General features: G+C 39.7%; 1 protein-coding gene across 1 annotated transcript in view; it reads left to right on the forward strand.

Moving 5' to 3' along the window:
- Positions 1-24902, forward strand: part of IQGAP2 (IQ motif containing GTPase activating protein 2) — a 392955-nt gene that overhangs the window by 181312 nt on the left and 186741 nt on the right. The window contains exons 4-6 of the mRNA XM_006889829.1: positions 2584-2660; positions 23141-23208; positions 23535-23648. Coding sequence (XP_006889891.1) covers positions 2584-2660; positions 23141-23208; positions 23535-23648 — 259 coding nt within the window. The remainder of the gene's footprint in view (positions 1-2583; positions 2661-23140; positions 23209-23534; positions 23649-24902) is intronic.

Genomic DNA, 24902 nt, shown 5'->3' on the forward strand with positions numbered 1-24902 from the left:
CATCTCCATAACGCAGATTGTTGATAAATCGTCCACCAATCTTGACCCCACATTTCTCCTCATAGAGCCCAGCCTCCCAGATAATCTGTTCTGCATGTAGGTTGAAAAGGTATGGAGATAGGATGCATCCCTGGGGTACGCCCTTCCCAATTTTGAACCATGCAGTGTTCCCATATAGTATGTGATTTATTATTAGTTTTTCACTGTAAAATTTTATTATTTACTGAAAGCAAGTAATGCTGCTTGCTATACTTATCTTAGACACTTCCAGCCTACTTGTTCTTTTTTTTAAAATTGGTTTGCTTACAAAGTTCATAAACATTGCGTTTAATACTATTATTTATTCACATTGTATTTCAAACAATCATTCTCATGCATTATGTTTTATAAAATTAATCACCTTTTGGGGAGGTATACCAATGAAGGAATTTTTCTTTTACTTTTCAAAGAGAAGTGCAAACTAGGGGGGAGGTTGGGCAGGGAGTAAAGTGCAACAATGAATGAATGAATGGAAATCTAGAGTCTCTGTAAACTTCCATTAAAATGAATAAAAAGGTATAAAAGAATGAATCACCTTTGGACCTTGCCCATCATTACCCTGTCTTTTTGCCCAAATCCTTCCCATTTACTTCCCCCTCCTCCCTCTGCCCCCCACACTGTGTAATCCTGTGGTTTTACCCTGACCCATTCTCAGTCCTTACCCGCTTGAGTTCCCATACATGTTTTACTAGTTATCCTTCTATTTTTAATTGTTAATTTTTTGGTGCTTAAAAACAGAGGGGCTTAGAGTCCCACCCTGAGATCTGTTTCTTATCAGGCTTTTACTTTTGAGCTCACAATGCCCAGTGGAAATGTGTATTAAAACCTTAATGTTCAGATTTTCCAATCCCATGGTTCCATATTTAGGATTTTTTCAAAAAAAAAAGTAGTTAGAAACTCATAAAGGCTAGGGATGTTCACAACAGTGATTTATAATAGGGGGAAAATCTCAGGAAGAGTCAAATATTCAATCATGAGTAATTGGTTAGATTATGGTTCAAAATATGGAAGAATTATATATTTATTAAAAACAATATTCTTCTAGGATAATGAAGGTACATGGAGGTATTTAAAGATTATGATCTTTAAATCTGTAAAACATGTTTGCAATAATGTACAATTTCATTTTTATGCACACATATACAAAAGCATTCAGAGATACAGAAAAAAGCCTGAAAGAAAATATAACAAAATGCTAGAAGTCTATTTAGGGCTTGGGATTATAAGGGGTTTTGTTTTGTTTTGGTAGTTTATTTTATAGACTTTTTCTATTTCACATACTTTGTAAATTTTCAGGAGCTCTGGTGGCATCGTCTTTAGGGAGTTGTGCTGTTAACCTAAAAGCAGTACCTCTCTTGTGGTTTGAACCCACCTGTTGTTCTGAGAGGAATAATGTGCAGTCTCCTCTCATGTGATTTATAGCCTCCAGAAACCTACTGGACAGTCAGCTATGATTGGATTCCAGCTCAAAAGCAATGAAGGTGAAGGAAAGGTTCTAAAGTTTATTCGGTGAAGTTGCATTGCTTTATTCAGGAACAAACCCCTGGGGACTTCTCCAAATTATAGAGGAGTAGTGATGTCAGTTTGAGGACTAAGGTGTGTCTGATTCAGGCCATAGTCTTTCTGATTACTAGCTATGCATCTGGGACCTGGACAGTGAATAAAGATGACAGAAAAAGAATTGACACCTTTGAGCTGTGGTGTGGAGAAGAGCACTGAACATCCCTGTAGATAGCCAAGAGAATGAACAGATACATCTTGGAGAGGGTGCAGCCAGAGCACTCTATGGAGGCAAGAATGATGAGACTTTGCCTCACATACTTTGGACATATTGCTAGGACTTGCTATTCCTTGGAGAGGGACATGATGTTGGGAAGTGTAGAGGGTCAGTGAAGGAGAGGAAGACCCTCAACCAAGAGGATTGACAAGGTGACTGCTGCAATGGGCTCTTGTGTGTCAGGAAGTGTGAGGATGGCGCAGGACAGGACTGGTTTCAGATCTTTTGTTCATAGGGTTGCTGTGAGTCATACTTGACTCAATGGCACCTAACAACAATAACATATCCATGTCTGTTTATCTATATATGCATGTTTACAGAACTGTGTAGCTGAGTTTTTACTGTTTAACAGTTTAATAAAGTGGCCAGAAGAAAGGTACTTTGCTCAGACCCTTGGAACCTTTGAGCAGTTAGTTACATGTGAGACAAAGCTTTGGAAATCAGACCTCACACGCAACCACCCTCTGGATATTCCTTCCCTTCTCCTGACTCCCACTCCTTAGCCAAGCCATGTGAGATGAAATTGCCCCCAGTTCTGTGCAGTCCACTTTCTTGGAGTTGCCAGCTGTGAGCCCCACCAGTAGGGGGTGCTGTCAGGCAAGGGATATAGTGATTGGGCGGTCTGTAGAGCAAGATGAAACATCTATCAATAGGTTCCTTTACGTTTAAATAAATACAGACTAGCAAAGAGGAACGTTATCTTTGGAAATTACAATAATTGTATGAGCAAATCATCATAAATGCGTTTATTATTTTTTTCTCCCTAGATATTTTATCCAGAAACTACAGATGTCTATGATCGGAAAAACATTCCAAGAATGATATACTGCATTCACGCACTGAGGTAGGAGAAACATCCAACTAAAAGACTCTCTAGTATTAGATTCAAATAAAATGACAATCTTAATTTTTAAATAAAGATCAAGTTACTTTATCTGAAGAAATATTCGATTTCTTTTTAATTTGCTGCTTTCAAAATTAATTGCCTTCTAAAAACTGTGAACTTTAAAACTGTTTTTCTGATTTCTTTTTATCCAGTTGAGAAATATATAAGGAAAATCAAGGGAAGAGTTTTAAGTATAATAAAGGAAGAATATAAGTAAAAATGTCTAGGAATACGATAGTAATGTACTACCTAATTCTTGAATTGTAATCTTGTTAACAGATATAACTGAAATATATTAAATGAACAGCTTTCATAGTTATTACCACATAATTAACATTTTTATACTTTTTAAATTATTAAACTTAAAAATACAGATGAAGTTTTTGGTGGGTTTTTACCTTGTGTTCAATAGAAATTGTCCCTTAAGAAATGCTTACTTTGAATTAGTTCATTCAAGACGCATCCACTATTTTAAGCCAATCATTTGAAGAAAACTGAATTTTAAAAAATATTGAAATGCTACTAGTTCATATATTATCTTTTTCTATTATTGGCTCACAACAATATTCTTTCGAGACGGTAACAAAGCATTCCAAAAACCCAGTTTGGAACTAGTGTCTATATACATGCAGGTAATGATTGGAAGAATTCATGTCTAATTAAGTTTAAAATTACCTTTAGAACATCTGCCTTGTGTTTCTATCACTAGCAATCATTTTCTTGGCAGATTCCTCTGCCTTGAGGTTTATATTAACTTCTTTTTGGCTCTTTTTCTCTCTGTAGGAAAAAGTTTCCGTAATGATTCATTGCAATACAGGTCTTCTAAAGATAGATTTGGGTTATGCTTGTGTGATTTGACATTTGTCAGTACTTATGATACTACTTTGGCAAATGACAGCTGCTACAAATGTAGACCAAATGTAGTTGTCTTTCTGTGATTTATTTTTTCTATTCTAATGATTTAAAGCAATTGATGGTAAAAAAAGAAAAGGACTTTTTTGCTTGCCTCCTCATCTATGGCAAAAGTAAAATTATGACAGCAAAAAACTCAACTCACTGAGGTCGGGCCTGAACCAACTCATAGCTGTGCTGGGTTTTTGGTGGTGGTAAACCACACTGGAGGAGACGGCCCATCTTTTTCCTGTGGATCCCAATCGACTTAGCCCACCTTTGACTTTGCAACCTAACTCTATCAGCTTCGCCGCCAGAGCTCTTAAGTTTTCCAAAAAGCTGCCTGTGCCAATGTGTTTCTTTTGAGTAATATTTTAAAATGTTACCTAACATTCTTTATCAAATATTTTTCAAAGTTTCACATTAGCCATTACGCTGTAGACCACATTAGTGGCCTGCTAAGCCAGCTCCATTAGTTAGTGGTATTATCACATCCAAGCAGCGCACTGCTGATCTCCCTGGTACTCACAAGGTGGGTGTCGTGTGTAAACGTGGTTTCCTGAAGCAGACTCCTGGGACTTGAATGTTAAACGGTTTATATAAAAATGGTGGGCTAAGTTCCTTTCTGGTGAAGTCACTTTTCTGAAAACGGTATACAGAATGGCACAGAAGCTTAAAATATTCACCTAGTATGAGCACATTAATAAGGGATGAAAAGGTGACTTCTTGTTTACTATTGACAGTTGTTGTTGCTGGGTGTCAGCAGCTTGGCTGTGGGTCAGACCCGCCTTATGAACAACAGATCTGAACCTTGATATTGCCTATCGGTGTGATACTTTCTTGGATGATGTTTTCTCAGTTATTCAGCTACTTACCATTGCTTTTACTGACCCTTCAAGCAGACTCCTGTTGGGCTGTGTCATTCACATCTGATCTTGAGCAAGACCTATCTCTTTCAAAGCACTGTTTACCTAGTAATCAGTATTCACTATAGGAAACTTCTCCATTGTCCCTCTTCTAGTCTTATTATGTGGCTGTCTCCCAGTATAGAGCTGGAAGTAACAGTGCATCTAAAGTTTGGTTGGGTTTTTTTTTTTCCATGAAAACTTTTTCCTGCCGTAATTTAGCATTCAGTCATCCCTGAAGGCAGGCCAGCTTTCTGTTCTGTTGAGCATGACACCTGTGGAAGGCAGTAGCAGCAGCCTGTAATCAGTACAGTGCCCTTACTGCATAGTAATGCTGGAAATGAACAAACTTGTCCTTGGCGGTTATATCCTGGCTGCAAATACAGCAACACTGCTGGCATGGAAGGTTGTCATTACCTGGTAGGAAATGAAGCAGGTCAGATTTTCTGATTATACCTCAGAAGCCAAGAGGAAAGTCCCCCAGGTAGTTAAGCTTATCAGGCGTCACCTTCTTCCTGCCTGAGCCTGTGGGCCTGACTTGATCTACAGATTCACTGTTGCCTATGACCTTGGCGCTACAAACTTATCTTTTGTGTGCTTCTTGACTTGGGTTTGTCTCTCTGATTAAGATTTCCTGGGTTCCTGCCCTTGCTTCCTATCAGTAACTCTGTTCTCTTCCCCCTGCCTCGGCCTCACCTTATAAATTTATATCTGATCCCAATCTTGTTGCCTGACACCAATTGCTCCTTTTGTCAGTTAGTCAGTTTTCTGCAGCCCAAACTCCAAAAACAGGAAATCTTCATGCTTTACTTGATGTAGACAGACTCATCTGTAAGATAAATGTGGCCTAATTTTTAAAAGAAATTTCTTTTCCCTTAAAAAATGTTTACTCATTGTGAGCAACATTGAAAAATTCAGAAAGAATGCCTAAATCACTTACTATCTCAACATCAAGTAGAAATCACTATTACTATTTTGATGGCTTAATATGTGTATTTGCCATGTTTTCCATATGTAACTTCATTCAGAATGTTTCAAAGGCTATGAAATAAAAATAAAAGCCTTGGGAGCCATCTTATAGCTGGACCTACTGAGGATTTTCAGAGGCAATTAGATTCTATTATTATTTAAAAAGTTCAAAAAGTGTTAAGTCCTTTATGCACAGAGAAGAACATTGGTTGCATTTTATTTAATGCTCAAATTTACATCAATAATGAACAATGTTGAGATAATTCTTAAAATATTTAAGCATTATTTATAAAGTTGAATTCCCTTATACCACATAAATTAACTTAAGAGAAAGGATTTAAAAATCATAATGTGAATACATTCTTGAATCTCTTCTAAAAGATCCAAATTGCAAAGTTTCACTCATTTCTTGGCTTTAACTACTTCTTTTGACTTAGGCTAGGGTTATAATAATACTACTTTGGCACCTTCCTTGAGATGTTGCTCACCAACACCAGAAGCTATAGAATGCCCCTTCAAACCTGCCATGCCTGTGGGCCTGGTTTCTGACTAACCCATCGTCAGCAGGAACATACATGGAGCTCTCTTGGCTTGGTTTTGTTTCCTAACGTCATTTAGATCCTGGCCACTGGGTGTCTGGCTGGCTTTCCTTTTTACAGGGCTGAACTTTATTTGTTAAATCAATTAAACATTTTGTTAAAGCACATGACTTTCAGGTAGGGTTTTATATACAATCTGTCCCCCTCAATCCACCTACCCACCCACCCACCTACCCAACCCCATCACCTTACAGTAATTTACTTCTCAAGTCTCCCTTGGCCAGTGTTGCATATCCATTGTCCTGTCATAATGATGTATTGATTTGCTCTCTTAGCATTATTAAAACCTCGTTGAATACTTTCCTGACATTAGTTGGCCTGTCTAGAGCTTTCTCACAGGAGAGGAGGCGTTAACTCTGCAGAGAGTTCATTAGGCCACGGAGCTGATTTATCACCAAGGATTGTTCCTGGGGCTTCAACCTGCTCAGTTATTGAGTGTGGCCATCGTTCTTGGTCTCTTTTCCACCTGGTTTTTTTTGTGGCCACCTGTGCTCCTCAGGACCTCCTTCTTCTGGGACATTTCCTTTGTTTTCTGAAGCCGTGCCCGTTCAGTGTGTATTCATATCTCCTCTGTGTAAATAACACCTGTATTTTAGTAATATTCTCCAACTTCTTAAGTCAATAAAAATAGCTTGATATGTCCTCTTTCACACACTCTTTCTTACCATGTGTTTTATACTTTTCCCTGGGATTGTATTTTATTGTTGTTGTTGCAAACACCTGACCTTTCATAGATATTTACTACAACTGTTGTTAGGAGCCTTCGAGTCCACTACAACTCCTAGCAACCCAGTGAACAACTGGTCTTAACCATTGCTCCATCCTGTGCCATCATCACCATCTCTGATATGCTCAAGCCCATTGTGACAGTCACTGTCAATCTGTCTAGTTTAGAGTCTTTCTCGGTTTCTCTGACCTTCCACCTTTCCCATAATGATGTCCTTTTCCAAGGACTGGCCCCTCATGACAACATCTCGAAAGTATGCAATATGAAATTTTACCATCCTTGCTTGGAAGGAGCACCCTGGTTACACTTCCTCTAAGACGAACTTGTTTTATTCTGTTGGAAGTTTGTAAAATATTCAGTACTCACAAGAATTCAACATCGCAAATCAAAAGCGTTGATTCTTCTGCTCTAATTCTTATTCACTAACCAACTTTCACATGCATAGGAAGTAATTGAAAATACTATGGTTTGTATCTGGTGCACCTTAGTCTTTAAACTGCATCGTTGCTCTTTAGCATCTTGAAGAGTTCCTTGACAGCAAATTTTCCCACTGTAACATAACTAGATTTCTTAGTGTTGATTGTGGATACAAATACAATTAAATCATTGATAGCTTTAGTTTTTCTCTTCCATCCATCAACATGTTCCCTCTTGGTCTTGCAGTGGGGATTTTTTTTTTCTTGGTGTTGAGATATATGTAATCCATATTGAAAGCTATAGTCTCTGACCTTCTGCAGCAAGTGTTTCAAATCTTCTTCACTTTCTGCAAGCAAGGTTGTATCATCTGCTAACACAAGTTATTGATGAGTCTTCCTCCAATCCTGATGCCACACTGTTTTTTATAAGGTTCCACTTCTTGCATTATTTGCTCAGCATACAGATTGAATAGATGTGGAGAAAGGATATAACCCTGCTGCACAACTTTCCTGATTTTAGATCATGGCATGTTCCCTTGCATTGTTTTCACAACAGGTTCTTGGTTTACTCATAAATTCCCCATGAGCACAATGAAGTGTTCTGGGATTCCCATTTTTCTCACTGTGAGCCAGATACTAGGACTAGTATATTCTTTTGTTGTTGTTGTTGTTGTTATTTCTTGTTATGTACCATCGAGTCGATTCCTACTTGCACAGAAGGAGATTGCCCCTTCTCCAGGGGAACATCTGGTGGATTCGAACAGCGTGCCTTCAGGATTGCAGCACAGCTTCTTGCCACAAGGCCACCAGAGCTCCCTTTAGTATATTCTTTTTTAACAGATCACATTGTTTGAGATTCCTTCGTGGGAGCCCATTCTGGCCAGCTCCTTTGTGCCTGAGATTTTTAAAAACATATATGCTTTGTTGTAGTAGGATGTTCTACACCTATCCCAAGTACACCTTCTTTTTAAAAGCCATGCTTCTTTCCTACTATTTATGAGGAATCTTTTTTCCAATTCAGTATTGATTTTTCTAGGTCAGCGTAATAAGGTAGTGGGTTTGTTTTTCTTGCTGCATTAACTAATTTGACTAGCAAGTGTTTATTGCATTGACAACCAGGAATCCTAGTGTAATGCAAACAATTAATGTACCCGACTGCTAACCAAAAAAGCTAGAGATTTTGATCCACCCAGCAGCATCTCAGAAAAAAGACCTGGACATCCATTTCTGAAAAAAAGCTTGTAGTGAAATGGCCATGAAGCGCAGGGCTCCTCTGCTAGACACGGTGTCGTGAACCGACTTCACTGCAACTGTTTGCCCTGCTGAACACATTACTTAACACCTTTCTTCTAAGACTTACTGTTCCTTTTACAGATTTTGTGGACATACAGCATGCCCTGGCAGTCATGTTTTTGAATGCATCAGCAATGCTAAAACCGCACACAGCGGGGGCTTGCATTTGTCAATGGTTGTGGCAATAGGGCTTCTGGTTAACCAGCTTTTCTAAATCCACTGCCTGCTTGGTGGGGAGGAGCCCCTCCTACCTAAACCTCTCACTATCACATGGCTTCTTTGCTTGTCAGGCTGCTTCTGAACTTGTTCTGCCAGGTCCTACTGTGTAACATTCCCTTATCTTAGACTCCATGTACTTAAGACCTTTTTTTTTCTTTCCTAAGAAACCAGCTGATGAGTGATCCCTTCGGTAGATTGTACCTCTGACTGAAATATGTTTTCTGGAGGTACTTCCTTAATTCAGTGGACAGCTCCCCCCCCCCGCCCCCCGTCCCTTTCTATGTCCCATGTTCTCAGGAAGAACATCAGAAGGTAGAAGTGTTTGGGATTGAGGTACAAAAAAGCAGACGAACCTATCTATGTCTGTCATAGGTTTTTTTCTTTTACAAAATTTTTCCCATGCCCCACATTTTCTGTATTATTAAGGTTATACTTTTCTGTGCTGCAGAAGATCAAGGACTGAAACCTTCAATACGCATTGAGGCTCAATGTCAAGAAAACAAGAATTCTCACTACTGGGCCTATTGGCAGCATCAGGATGTATGGTGAAGAGACTGAGATTGTCAACAGCTTTAGTCAGCTTAGCCCCACAGTTCACACTCTTGGCACCAGCAGCCAGGAATTTAAAAGATGCATTGTGATGGGACAGTCTGCTGTTAGGGACCTCTCCAAAGTACTGAAGAGCAATGGTGTCACTCTGGAGACTAATACAGACCTGATACAGACGATGCTCTTTGCAATCACTTGCTATGCATCAGAGAGCTGGACAATGACTAGGAATGCTAGATGGATAATTGATGCCTTTGAGCTGTGGTGCTGGAGAAGAGTATTGAATATACCATGGACTGCTAAGAAAATGAACAGGTTCATCTGAGAGAGGGTTAAACCAGGCTGCTCCTTGGTGGCAAAGATTCTGAAGCTTCATCTGACAAACTTTGGACATGTTGAAAGGAGGGACAAATCCTTGGAGAGGGACGCCATGCTTGGGAGGCTGGAGGAACAGTGCAGGGGAGGAAGACACATGATGAGATGGATTGATTCAGTGATTGAGGTAATCTGAGTTAGTGTGTCAGAGATGGTGAGGTTGGTACAGGATAGAGCAGGTCTTGGGGCTGTTGTACGTAGGGTCACTATGAGTCACAGGTGACTCGACAGCACATAACAGCCACCACCTTTCTGTCTATGGGATTCCATGCTCTCTTTGAATCATGTCTTGTTACTTAGCAACATACACAACACTGCTTCTGCTGTGGAACCTCGTATAAGGTCAAAAGAGCAGCACTTGACGAAGAATAAAGCCTTAAAGATAGGATAGGATAGAATAGAATGAAAAAGGGAAATGAGGCTTACAAAGAAGGAGCAGGAAAAGTGCCATTACATTGTGGGTATTGTAGTTAATGTAAAAATGTGCATGAGTGGTTTAATGAAAAGCCAAAAGGCTTTGTAAACTTACACTCAAATCACAATTGTACAATATTACAAAGAAAATACCTTGACTTGCATAAGGCTAGTACCCCTTCATCTTCACAGCCACATCCTTGCTCTTTTGCACTTTGCAGAGGTTCTTTGCAACAGATTTTCCTAGGGCAATAGCAACAATCAGTGTTAGTTATTTCAACTTTATAACTAAGGCAGTTGAGGCTCAGAGAGGCACAAAAGGTCCCACAAATGGCAGAATTGGGACTCAGGAACAAAACTTGTGCTGTTAACAAATAATCAGCCTTGGATTGCACATGGAGATACGTTATTTCCCTACTGGTAGTGGTAAGGAGCTGGGCTGCTAACACAGAGGCATGCAGTTCAAATCCACCAGTTGTTCTGCAGGAGAAAGATGGGCCATCTTCTCTTGTGTGATTTACAGTCTTTGAAAACCTGCTGGAGGGTCAGCTATGAGTTGGTTACAACTTGGCAGCAGTTCACAACACTACCACCATTTCCATGAGAATCTACTCAAAAGAAATCAAACCTGGTTTGATTTCTGGACAGTGTATCTCATACTCCTAGTCAGTCAGTGGAGGCTTGAATGTTGCAACGATGTTGAACAGGTTTCAGCAGGGCTTCTATCCTAAGACTAGGAAGAAAGACTTGGCAATCTTTTTAAAAAATCAGACTCTGAAAACCCTGCATCTCAGTAATCTAACCTGCAGCTCATGTTAATGGTGTTGGACCAGGCTGCATTTTGTTTTGCTGTGTGTGTTGCTATGAGGTGAGGGCCAACCAGACAGCAGCTAACAACAGCAGCAAATGGAAAGTTAAAAAAAAAGAGAGGCATCAAACTTGAATTTCAGCACTAGCCTCTGAGCTGTTCTACATAAGATGCCCAAAATGACAAATCATGGAACTTTGTTTGGAACTGAAAGGACCTTGGGAAGTTATTTTAGTCTTGATCATTCATGTCACAGATGAGGAACTGGACACACACATCCTGTGATTTACTTGACGTCATGCATGTGGACAGTGGCAGCCTTGAGGCCTGAGTCAGGCTCTGGTTCTAGTCCAATGGTCTCTCTGGTCTAACAGGAGGCTTTGATTTATCTGGTCTACCATGAGGCTTTTTTATCACTCTTCAGCCCACCAGCTCTGGCACAAAACAAGCTGCTTATGATGTGATCCAGAAAAGCCAAAATAAATTCAGCTCCTGCCTTTCAAGTTTACATTCCATTACTGTGTTGTTGTTGTTGTTGTTGTGTGACATCAAGTCGACTCTGACTTATAGAGAGAGACGCTATGTACAACAGCTCTGCTCTGTCCTGAACCCATTTCACTGTCTCTGACACACCTACTGCCATTATCTCAATCACTGAGTCAATCCATCTCATTTAGGGACTCCCTCTCCTGCACTGTCCCTCCATCCTTCCAAGCATGACATCCTCCAAGGACTGGTCCCTCCTTACAACATGCCCAAAGTATGTCAAATGGAGTTCCAGAATCCTTGCTTCCAAGAAGCAGCCTTTCCAGGACAGACATGTTTATTCTTTTAGCAGTCCATATTATATTCAATTTAATTCTCAAGCATCACAAGTCAAAACATCTTTGATTCTTCTTCTGTCATCCCTAGTCATTGTCCAACTCTCTGATGCATAGCATATAATTGCAAAGACCATGGCCTGGATTGCTTTTAACAGTATCAGTCTCTTCCCTCTCTATCATGATGCTGCCAATTGGCCCAGTGGTGAGAATCTTTGTTTTCTTGTTGTTGAGCTTCAATCTGTATTGAAGACTACAGTCCTTGACCTTCTGCAGCAAATCTCTCAGGTCCTCCTCAATTTTGGTAAGCAAGGTTGTGTCATCTGCCTAATGCTTTTTGTATATAAATCTTCCTCCAATCTTGATGCTTCTCCTCAGCCTAGCCTCCCAGATGATCTGTTCTGCCTATAATTTGAAAAGGTATGGAGATGGGATGCATCCCTAGAGTATACTTTTCCTGGTTTTGTACTATGCAGTGTTTCCTTGCTCTGTTCTGATGACTGCCTCCTGGTTCAAGTATAGGTTTCACATAAGCACAATCAAGTGTTCTGGGATTCCCCTTCTTCTCAGTCACAATTTGTTATGATCCACACAGTCAAATGCCTTTGCATAGTCAATGAAATACAGACAATTCCTCTGGTACTTTGATTTCAGCTAAGATCAATGTAACTTTGGCTATGATGTCCCTAGTGCCACTGCCTCTTCTAAACCCAAACTGCACATCTGACATAGATAGCACTTTTAATATATATGTATACTAAAATTTGTAGATGAAATACACACACACACACACACACACACTTTTTTGCTTCTGAGGCTATAACTTGTATTATTTTTATAAACAGGACCACATGGGCCAGTGACATTTTAGCTTCCTCTGTGAAAGCCTTCTCTGTAGCACAAGCATGTAGCACATTCCAGAGTGTTAAGAGGCTTGCAATTTCGCACTGAGTGCTGTCTTGTGTGTCAGAAGCAATGGGGATTTTAATTTCACAGCTTCCCTGAGAGCCCTCTCATCTCCTTGTGTTGGTTCGTCAGCATTACAGAAAGTGCTTAATGAATTCAGTCCTAAGGAACTAAAGGAATTGGTATTTTGCATATTGGACTTCGTTTTCCTAAAGATTAAGACCCAAGATTTAACCAGGTGTTTCAAATCATGATTGGCCTCTTAGGAATCTATATGCTTTTAGTGGAATGGTTTGCTGTTACAGATCTTTCCCATTTCCTTTACCCATCCCTCCCTCCACTCATCAAATTGTGCCACCGTATGATTACTTGCCCCCCCCAGCCCACCCTCACCCCTCTGCTCCTACTCTCCCTCCCTTAGATCCTTATACATGTTTTATAAGTTATCTATTTCTGTAATAATGGTCTTTATTTCTACGGTTATGGTTATATACAGTATTTGTCCTTACGGGACTGAGTTAGTTCACATAGCATAATGCTCTCCAGTCCCTCCCAAGTTAGGTAGTAATTTTAAAAATCATTGTTCCTGCATGCTGCAAAGTATTACATCGTCTGAATGTACCATAATTTCTCAATTCATTCGATTGTGATAGGTCTGTTTCCATGTTCTTGTAATGATGATTAACACTGCTATGAACCTTGGTGTATAAATCTCTGCCTCAGCCCTAGTTTTCTCAGAGGATATTCCAAACAGTAGAATAATTAGATAATATGGAAATTCTGTGTTCAACTTTTTGAGGAAATGGTGAACTGTCGTCTAGAGTGGGAATATTGGATAAATACGTTTTTGTTGGGTGCTATCCAGCCGACAAGAATTTGTACTGACAACAGATCTGAACCTTGCCCCATCCTGCATGACCCTCAATCTTCACCACTCTCAAATGAATTGTTTGAGTCACTGTGTGAGTCTGTCTGCTTGAGAGTCTTCCTGTCTTTGGTTAACCTTCCACTTTTCTAATAAGCACGATGTGTTTTCCCCAGGACTGGTCCTTTCTGATAATGTGCCCAAAGTATGTGAAGTGAAGTTTTACCTTTTTTTTAAAAACTAATTTTTATTTAAATTGGTGTGCATAAAAAATTTATATATAGCTTTTAGTTTATATACCTGTGTTTGACACATTCCTCTATTCCTATTGGATTTCATACAGTCATTCCCATTCATTGTGTTTTACAAAATTTATCACTATTGATCCATACCTACCATTACCTCAGTTTTTCAGGTCCCTCCTTGATTTCTCCCAATTCCTTTACCTCCTTCCTCTGCCCAAAAACTCTGTGACCTCATGATTTCCCCTTTTCCCACCCTTAACCCTTCTTATCTTTCCCCTTTTCCCTTTGAACTTACTTGCAAGATGTGTACAAAGGTTTCACCATTTTTGCCTCTAAGGAGCACGCTGGTTGCACTTTCTCCAAATCAGATTTGTTTGTTCTTTTGTCATTGCATTGGTCATTCAGGATTCTTCTCCATCGCCATCTTTCAAAAGCATTGGTTCTTCTGTCATCCTTACTCAATGACCATCTTTCAGATGCATAAGAAGTCACTGAAAATACCATGGCTTAGATCAAGCACACCTTAATTTAGCAGTTCAAAGAGGTCCTTGACAGTAGTAGATTTACCCAATTCAATGCATCTTTTGCTTTTTTAAAATGCTGCTACTAACACAGGAATACCAGTACACTTGATTGTGTTCATGCAAAACCTGTACATGGATCAGGAAGTAGTCATCAGAACAGCAAGAAAACACGGCATGGTTCAGGAAAGGAGTGCATCAGGGATGCAGTCTGACTCCTTACCTTTTCAATCTGTATGCGGAACAGATTAGATTCAGGAGGCTGGACTTTATGAAGAGGTGTGTGGCATCAGGATTGGAGGAAGACTCATCAACAACCTATGTTATGCAGATGATACAGCCTTGCTTTCTGAAACTGAGGAGGACTTGAAGCGTTTGCTGCATAAGGTCAAAGACTTTAGTCTTCAATATGGATTGGAGCTCAAAATTCAGAAGACAAAGATTCTCACCACAGACTGATTGGCAGCATCATGATAGATGGAGAAGAGAATAATGTTAACAATTACAGCTTGCTTGCTTCCACAATCAACACTTTTGGCACCAGCAGCCAAGAAATCAAATGATGAGTTGCATTGGGAAAGTGGGCTGTCATGGACCTCTCCAGAGTGCTGAAGTGCAATGTCAGTCTAGAGACCAAAGTATGTCTGATCCAGGCCATGGTCTTTGCAATTACCTCTTATGCATGAGAGAGCTGTACAGTGATCAAGGATGATAGAAAAAGAATCAATGCCTTTGAGTTGTGGTGCTGGAGAAGAGAATTGAAGATACCATGGACCACCAAGAGAAAATAGATCTGTCTTGGAGAGGATGAAACCAAGTTTCTCCTTGAAGGCAAGGATTTTGAAGAGCAACATCTCACATTCTTTGGGCAAATGACCAGGAGAGACCAGATCTTGGGTAAGGACATCATGCCTGGAAGGATGAAGGGACAGTACAGGAGAGGAAGATCCCGTATGAGATGTGTTGACACAATGACAAGGAAAATAGGGGAAGATACGTCGGAGTCCGTGAGACTGGCTCAGGATAGGGCAGAGTTTAGAGCTATTGTATGTAGTAGGGTTGCTGTGAGTCATGGATGACTCAATGGCATATAACAATAACCATACACATTGATTATAGATCCAAGTGCTAGGAAACATTTGTAGTTTTTAGTGGTACAAAAGTATAATGCGCTCTGCTGCTAACCAAATAGTCTACCCAGAGGTACCTTGGAAGAAAAGCCTGGCCAGCTACTTCTGAAGAAGCAGCTATTGGTAAACCCCATGGACCCCATGGAGCCCAGATCTACTCTGACATACATGGGTTCACCGTTAGTGGAGTCGACTGGAGTGGCAGCTAGTGCTGATGGGAGTAAACATTTGCTCTGTCTAAGTAATCTGCTTGCAGGCACCACCCACATAGTAGCTGGGTATAGAATTCTCATTTTTCAGAGTGATCTTTTAGAAATAGTAGTTTAAACATCAACATCAGAAGAGATACTGTGAATCGAAGCCAAATAGAAAACATAAAACTTCTGTGGTAAAAATATAGACAAGTAAACAAGATTTCCTCCCCGATCCATGTTAGCCTATATAAATCTCTGATCTAAAATAACCTTTAAAATGGACTCTTGACTGGAGTAACTAGTTTTCCAATTCAGAAAGACAACTTCTCAGCACCACCTTGTGGTAACTTTCCATGAAACCAGGATGTTTGCTTTTAGGAAATTTAATCTACTGAGGATTAATAAAAAGTATACTTGGAAATAACTCACTCTTTGGTACCAAAAGAAGAAAATTTAAGCTTCTGAACAGTGTAAAAGTTTACAGTTCATGTTGAAAACAAATCTGTTTGCCTTTATATTAGTGGCAGCCTAATTGCCCTTAGTTTAGGGCCAGAAAAGTAGTTTTACTGGTTGTCAAGAAAAATAATTTCATATAGTAATATGTTTTTTTAAAAAAATAATAGTTAAATCAATGTATGACCAAAGATACTATGAAAACCGTAGGATTGAGCTCATTGATTGAGCACAGCTGTCTTACCTTCTTCTGCGAATTCTGTGAAGTTACTAACTCTATACCCACTCTCGCCCAGAGTTGCTGCTTATGGACAACATATACTGAGTTTCCAAGACTATAAGTCCTTTCAGGAGGAGACTGCACATCTTGATCCTATAGAGAGGCTGGTAAATTCCACTTGCAGTCTTTTGGTTGTTGTTGTTACGTGTCGTGGAATCAATTATGATTCATAGCAACCCTGTGTACAATAGCCCTAAACCCTGCTCTATCCCGTGCCAATTTTACTGTCTCTGATACACCTACCCTCATTACTCCAGTCACTGAATCCATCCATCTCATCCAGGGTCTTCCTCTCTTTCTCTGTTCCCCCACCCTCCCAGCATGATGTTCCTCTCCAAGGACTGGTCCTTCCTTGCAGCATGCTCAAAATATGTCAGATGAAGAATCCTTGCCCGCAAGGAACAGCCTGATTTCACCCTCTCTAGGATGAATCTGTTTAGTAACCTGATGTATTATACACTGTTAACGAGGGCTCTTGGTTAAAGTTATTAAAGGGATACTTTTTCCAAGAATTTTTAAAGGAAGACTGTCATCCTCTAATCATAAATTGGAGCAATTGACAACAGAAAGCAAGTGGATAAGATTGGAGTGACTGGAAAAGAAGATTAAAAAAAAAGCTGTAATGAAGGCTGAAGTAATAAAGGTTACAGCCACCCCCAACCCCAAATACTGAAGAGTTCAGCAGAGCGTGGAGCTCCCCTGGGAATTACTCCAAGCAAAGAGACTAGGAGAGAGCATGAAGCAAGCTAGCACTGGAGACAGTTTAGCCTTAGTCCTTCCTTAAAGCAGCAAGTGCAAGTGCTGATGCCAGGGGAGCAGGCCAGCACCCAGGATAGCCAGACCCCAACAAAGGAACAGCAAGCCCCAATCTAAGAAAGCAAGACTCTGGACAAAGTCTTTTGCTTTCTGTCCCCTCACCCCTGTCTCCCTAGTCTGGTTCCTGTCATGGAGCTAGCACCAGATAGCAGTAAATCTGAGACCCAGGAAAAGCCTGCACAGCAAGACGTGTCAGGCATCTGGGGAGAATCTATAGTACCAAAGAGGCACTAAAGTCAACAGCCAAAAACTAGCACCCAGAGAACAAATGAAGGTGTGTGAATGACCATTTAGCAAATACTTCTTGAGTACTTGCACTGAAAGCCTTGAAGCTATCTACTGTTAAAAGCTCTGCTGCTAACTGAAAGCTTGGCAGTACATGCCTCCTGGAAGCATCTTAGCAGAAAGGATTGGTGAGCCTCTGAAAGATTAGCCACTGAAATCCTTACAGAACATGGTTCTACTCTGATATGTGTGTGGCAACTTGAGTTGAAATAGACTTAGTGGCTTCTGATTCAAATATTAATAAGTCAAGGACAAAATTAAGACAGAGAAAAAAATATATAAAATGAGAGCATAACTACTGCTATCGTTACTCTTATGTGCCATCACTTTGGAGCCAACTCATAACTGACCTTCCAGAGTGTTCTCAGAGGCTATAAATCTTCCACTGAAGAGATTGCCCATCATTCTCCCACATAGCAGCTAGTGGATTTGAACTGCGTGTGTTTGGCTTGGCAGCACAGTACCCTATCCACTAGGCCACCAGAAGGCTTAAATTATTCAATGTTGTCACTGAATAATATAAAAATAATAGTATGGTTCTAAAATTTTAGCTTATCTCATCATTATATAGTTAAGGACTTGAGAATATATTAACGAGATGAATATTTAATAGCTTATGGTTTAATTGGGGAAAAAAATAGTAACTAGAGTAATGGGGTAGGTGTGTTGGAGACAGTGAGACTGGCTCAGGATAGGGCAAGGTTCAGAGCTATTGTGCATAGGATCACTATGAGTCATAGTCGACTTGACAACACATAACAACAAACAATAATGCACTTACAAGGAATCCTGATTAAAACACTTGGCTGTTCACCAAGAGTTTAGAAGTCTGAATCTAAGGGAGCTCTGGTGGCCTAGTGGCAAGGAGCTGCACTATAATCCCAGAGGTGACCAGTTCAAATCCACCAGAAGCTCTGCTGGAGAAGGAGGAACAGTCTCCTCCAGATCTGGTTTGCTGGTACACATGTTAAAAATAAATTTTTTAAAAAAGTGTGAATCCACCAATTGCTCCCTGGAAGAAAATATTGACAATCTGCTTACATGAAGATTTACAGGCTTGAAAACATCATGAGGTAGTTTTATTCTGTCTTTTAGATCCCTACGAGTCAGAATCCGCTTGATGGCAGTGGATTTGATTTGTTTTGAAATATACATTAAAGACACAGCACATGAAATACTTGAAATAACATAAAAAATTTGTCATTAGAGACATTTTACAGGCATCTCCTTAAGTTTTACTGCTGCATTTTCATAGTTTCTTTCATCAAATCATTCCTATAATTCACTTCATAAAATATATCAGATGTGTTTCTCAATTTATTTATAAAATGGAATGTGGGAAATGCAAAGCAGGTATTATGGAAGAAATTGAATGATACAGTCATAAATTTTTTATCACTTGTAGATCTGTTCCCCTTTCTTAAATTATGACTTGATTTTCCTAGAAATATTTTGCATCATTACAACACCTATCCATTTGAATTCAGTTCATTTTGTAGTCTTCATTATTGAAAAGATCAAGAAATTGATGTTTTATTTGTTCCAGTTGATATAAGCCCCTTTTGAACTAGAATTCTTCTCTCTTATGATGAATTGAGAAGTGGCTCAGAAAATATGATTTTAAAAATGCCAGCCGGGCATCTAAATGATCTAGTTTTAATTATAAGTGTCTTGTTTGATTTGAACCTTCGATAGTGAAGTCTTTAGAGACTGGATAAACAGTTCATGCCTTCGATAATCTCTAAAATCTTAGAATTTAAATTAAAGAATGTATCCTATCTCTTCCCTTTCGAATTATGGGTGCATAATGTCTATTTCCTTTGTGGTGCTGGAGAAGAGTATTGAACATACCATGAACTGCCTAGAAAACAAAAGCTCTGTCTCACATACTTTGGGCATGTTGCCAGGAGGGACAGGTCCTTGGAGAAGGACATCATGCTTGGGAGGGTGGAGGGACAGTGCAGGAGAGGAAGCTTCTGAATGAGACGATTAATAAAGTAACTGGGTTAATGGGGGTCGACGTCAGAGACAGTGAGATTAGCTCAGGCTAGGACAGGGTTCAGAGCTATTGTTCATAGGGTCACTCTAAGGCCCAGTCAGCTTGTATAGAACAACAACAATGGCTATTTCACAGTGACGACTTTCAGTGTCTACTGTGTTTTTCTCTGTAGATATGAATCTGATATAGGAATTCAGTACTAAAAATAAAGTGACTATATGGCTTTAAAAATGTCCATATTTTTTTCCTCTATCCTTTGACTGTAGTTTAGTGTGAAAAAGGAGAAGGGGTGGAGGGAAGAAAATGTCCACCCCTCTGAAGTCATTAAAATAACTTTTAAAAAAAAGTTGTTTTTTTTTCTTCTCCTTGTTGTGTATCTTCAAGTCAGACCCAACTGATACTGGAGGACATTTCCCCTCCTTCTCCAGCAGAGCATCTGGTGGATTCGAACCTCATGCCTATGGGATTCAGTGCAGCTTCTTGCCTCTAGGCCGCCAGAGCTCCCTCAAACTAAATTCTTTAGTTGGCATATCAAGAAAGAAATACAAATGATTGATACTAGTATGAAAAAAAAATTTTAATCTGACAACTAACAAAAGGAAATACAGATTTAGATAATGTGTTTTGGCTCTTGTGTTGGCAGAGTTCAATGATGATGTCATACAGTGGTGGTAGGATGAGGCTGTGCTCATCAGGAGGCTTTTTAGGTTTAACTCAGATTTGCAGGACTGTCATAAGTCACATCGAGCCCCAGGAACTCCAAAGAATAGAGGGAGCCAGGAGGTTTTCCAAGCCACCATCAGACATTTGTTGTTCCTGGAAGCCCCTTAGGCCGTTCCAGGAGCCACACAGCTTCCTAGAAACTTTTCTTTTTGGTGACACAGTGATGCTGTTGACCCAAAGACCAAGTCCTCTCTGTTAACTTAAATCCACTCCGTGAGAGGAAGATGACCAGTCTAATGTCAATTTGTCTGCTGTTGTTTTCTGTTTGTTGGTATTTTGTTACTGTTACTTGCTTGGTGCCAGATATCCCTTTGTTCCCTCCAGTTTCTCCTGTTCATCATGGAATGTCTACATGCCTTTAGCCTCTTCCACCTTTGTGCTTGGAAACCAGAACTTGTATCTAGATTCAGAGATAAAGAGGAATTTTGTCCCAGGATGGAATTTGGAGTAGATTTAAGACTTTGAGATAAGATGAGATAAAAATGTTTTGCCTCATGGCATGGCAAAGACATGATTTTGTGGAGGAGGCGCAAAAGGTGAAATGTCATCTACTGAACTGCATCCAATAAAAACACATCAATTTGGCTGGGCTGTTATTTTTTGTGTTTTGGCAGTTAAATAAGGATGTAATTTGTTAGTTTGTTAAACAAACAACTAGTATGTTATAGCTGGTTTGTGAGGTGTCTGTTACAGCATTACTAGAAAATCCTGTTAAGCATACAGTTTGACAACTACATATTGAAAACTTTCTTTGTGTACATATCTTTATCCTTACACTATGGTAATTTTTTTTTAAGGAATGTGTGTGTCTATATAAGTAGACCATGGCAAGATAATTTGCATAGTAGAAAAATTAGTTATGCTAATTTTATTAGTTATGCTACTTATTTCTAACTTCTGATTAAATCTAACAAATTCCAAACCACAATTAAAAAATTATAATAAAAGGAATGTTGTTGTTGTTATGTTCTGTTAAGTTGCCTGAGACTCATAGCAATCCCGTGTACAACAGCCCTAAACCCTACTCTATCCTGTGCCAATCTCACTGACTCTGACACACCTACCCCCATTACCCCAGTCACTGAATCAATCCATCTCATCGAAGGTATTCCTCTCTTGGCCTGTTCCTCCACCCTTCCAAACATGCTGTCCCTCTCCAAGGACTGGTCCTGCCTTGCAACATGTCCAAAGTATGTCAGACAAAGCTTCAGTATCCTTGCCTCCAAGGAACAGCCTAGTTTCACCCTGTCTAGGATGAACCTGTTTGTTCTCCTAACAGTCTATGGTATATTCAGTACTCTTCTCCAGCACCACAACAAGGGCATCACTTCTCCCTCAGTCATCCCTAGTCATTATCCAACTCTTTAATGCATAACAAGTAATTGGATCAGGTGCACCTCAGTCTCTGTACTGACATCGTTGCTCTTCGGTACTTTGGAGAGGTCCCTGACAGCAGACTTTCCCAATGCAACTGTCTTTTAATTTCCTGGCGGCTGGTACCAAAAGTGTTAATTATAGAGCCAAGCAAATGAAAGCTATTAATAATTTCAGTCTCTTCTCCATCTATTATGAGGCTGCCAATTGGCCCAGTGGTGAGAATCTTTGTTTTCTTAATGTTCAGCTTCAATCCATAATGAAGGCTGTATGCAGCAAAAACAATAAAAGGAATATTGTTGTTGTTGTAGAGTTGAGCATGACTCATAATGATCATATGAACAGAAGGCCTGAAGCCTTTCTGTAACTATTGTTTCTCCAAGTTCACAGTTTCCGGAGGCATGTGGTTTAGGAAGTGGATGCCACTCCTGCTTCCAAACTTGAGTCAATCTGGGAGCTCCACCAAACACTGCCCATGATAGGGAGCCAAACTGGTTCATAGAATTAATGTTGAGGACTGGGCTGGGGAGAAAAGATAAATATGAGGCAGAAGCTATGACTTACTGATTTGGTAGAAAATACCACTTAACTGTAAATTCTCTGGTAGAATTTGGATGCCAGCCCTTGTTTTGTTAGACTATGGTTAGGTAAAACCTGCCATAATAGTGTTATAAGGGATTCCCCCCCTTTGTATTTATATAATTAATGTTCCGTCTTCCACTTAGCATTATGCATACATCATCATTTGTCTTCCACTGAGAACATCCCCCATCCACCTGTGATAGTTCTATTGTTTTGATAATTGTAAAACAAAGGTTTCCCCAAGGAATATATAACATCTGGAAGAGTTTTGAAAAACACAATATAATGCAAGCCGTCTTTTCAACAAAATCATTGTTGTTAGTTGCCGTCGTTGATTCAATCACTACTTATAATGATCCTGTGAACAGATTTGAACCTTGCCATCCTCACCATTTGTGTCATTCTCAAGTCCGTTGTTGTAGACACAATGGCAAGCATCTCCTGAGTCTTCCTTTTCCCATCATGATGCCTTTTTCCAAGAACTGGCTCCTCCTGACATCATGCCCAAAGTATGTGGGACAAAATTTCACCATCCTTGGTCCAGAGAGCACCTTGGCTGCACTCCCTCCAAAGCACACTTGTTTGTTCTTTTGGTGGCCTATGGAGTAATCAGTACTCCTCATCCACAGTATATTTTAAAGGCATCAATTCCTCGGTCTTCCTTATTTATTGTTCAATTTACAGATGCATATTAAGTAATCGAAAATACCATGACATGCATCAGGTACACTTTAGTTTTTAATTAACAGAATTATAATCTTATGAAGTATCTCCAAAGAATTGCTCATTCTGTTTAGATTCCCTACTGTTTTGTATTAGCTGTATGTCTTATTCTCCCCACAGATGGAAAATGAAGAGCTGGATGACTCTGAAGGACTTTGTACTACACTAGATCTGTCTTGGGGCCTTAGAGATTGTAGTTGTGGCTGCATAGGAGCTGTGAGCGGGACTCAGTTTCCTCATTTGTAAAAATGAGTGATGTAGATGAGATAACCTCCTTTTTATATATTTATATATTAAAAATAATCAACACTTATGATGCTAAAATTTCTAATAATTTTGTGGTTTTTGTCTTTCAGTTTATATCTGTTCAAACTAGGAATAGCCCCCCAGATCCAGGATTTGTTGGGCAAAGTAGACTTCACAGGTACTAGTGATTTATATGGATACGTTTATTTCTAAGTTTTGTAGTCTCTTTACTGTAAAAAGTGCAAGTTCCTTTTGTTTCACTCTGATGTTATTGATCCCCTTTCTTCCACTATATCAACAAGAGAGGGAAACTTATTTTCTTACATGTACTTGTCTGGATTCCCTTCCCCATACAGTTGTGAAGTGAGAATCCAAAGCTGGTTTCTTTATAACCTTCTTGTTGAGTAATGGCCCTACCTTCTGATGAGGACATTTCTAGATGCACATACCCATGTTCCTGTCTCTGAGAGCTCTGACTTTGACTTCCTTTCTGTTCTTTTTCAGAGGAAGAAATCAGCAACATGAGAAAAGAACTAGAGAAGTATGGGATACAGATGCCATCTTTCAGCAAAATAGGGGGTATTTTGGCCAATGAACTGTCCGTGGATGAAGCTGCTTGTAAGTCTGTTAAAAATTCAGACTTGCTATTAACTTAATACTTTATACATATTATATTGATTTTTCATGCACTTACTCAGAGATATTTGTGTTTAATGACATTAATTGTCATTGATTAATGCAATGTATTAATTAGGGTCATGTGAAACTTATACTTGGAACAGGAAACAGTCCTCAGAACAGAGCAAGGAAACACTGTACAGTTTTCAAAATTAGGAAAAGAGTGTGTCAAGGATACATCCTGTCTTCATACCTTTTCAATCTATATGCAGAACAGATTATCCAGGAGGCTGTACTTTATGAGAAGGAATGTGGCGTCAAGATTGGAGAAAGACTCATTAACAATCTGCGTTATGCAGATGACACAACCTTGCTTGCTGAAACTGAGGAAGACTTGAAGCACTTGCTGCAGAAAGCCGAGGACTATAGTTTTCAATATAGATTGAAGCTCAGCATCAACGAAATAAAGATTCTCACCACTGGGCCAAATGGCAGCACCATGATAGATGGAGAAGAGATTGAGGTTGTTAAGAATTACAGCTTGCTCAGCTCCACAATCAACACTCTTGGCACAAGCAGTCAGAAAATCAAAAGACAAATTGCACTTGGAAAATCTGCTGTCAGGGACGTCTCCAGAGTACTGAGGTAGAACGATGTTAGTCTGGAGACCAAGATGTGCCTGATTCAGGCCCTATTCTTTGCAATTACTTGCTATGTTTTAGAGAGCTGGACAACAACTAAGGATGACAGAAGAATCAATGCCTTGGAATTGTAATTCTGGAGAAGAGTATTAAACATCCCGTAGACCTCCAAGAGAACAAACTAGTCTGTTTTGGAGAGGGTGAAACCAAGTTTCTCCCTGGAGGCTAGGAGTTTGAAGTTTTATATCACATACTTTGGGCACATGGCTAGCAGGGACCGGTCCTTAGAGAAGGATATCATGCTTGGAAGGGTGGACGGACAGCATGGAAGAGAAAGATCCTGGATGAGATGGACTGATACAGTAACTGACGTAATGTGGGCAGATGTGTCAGAGTCATTGAGACTGGCTCAGGACAGGGCAGGAGTCAGAGTTGTTGTACATAGGATCACTATGAGTCTCAGGTGATTTGATTGCATATAACAACAACAAATAATAAGTGGCCTAGTAATAAGAAGCTACATTGCAATCCCAAAGACATGTAGTTCACGTCCACCAGCTTACAATGTCTAATTCATTTCTTTTTTTTCCCTATGCAAGTAAATAGAAAATAG

This window comes from Elephantulus edwardii, unplaced genomic scaffold (assembly GCF_000299155.1).
Source record: "Elephantulus edwardii isolate Elephantulus edwardi_28Jun2011 unplaced genomic scaffold, EleEdw1.0 scaffold00082, whole genome shotgun sequence".
NCBI lineage: Eukaryota > Metazoa > Chordata > Mammalia > Macroscelidea > Macroscelididae > Elephantulus > Elephantulus edwardii.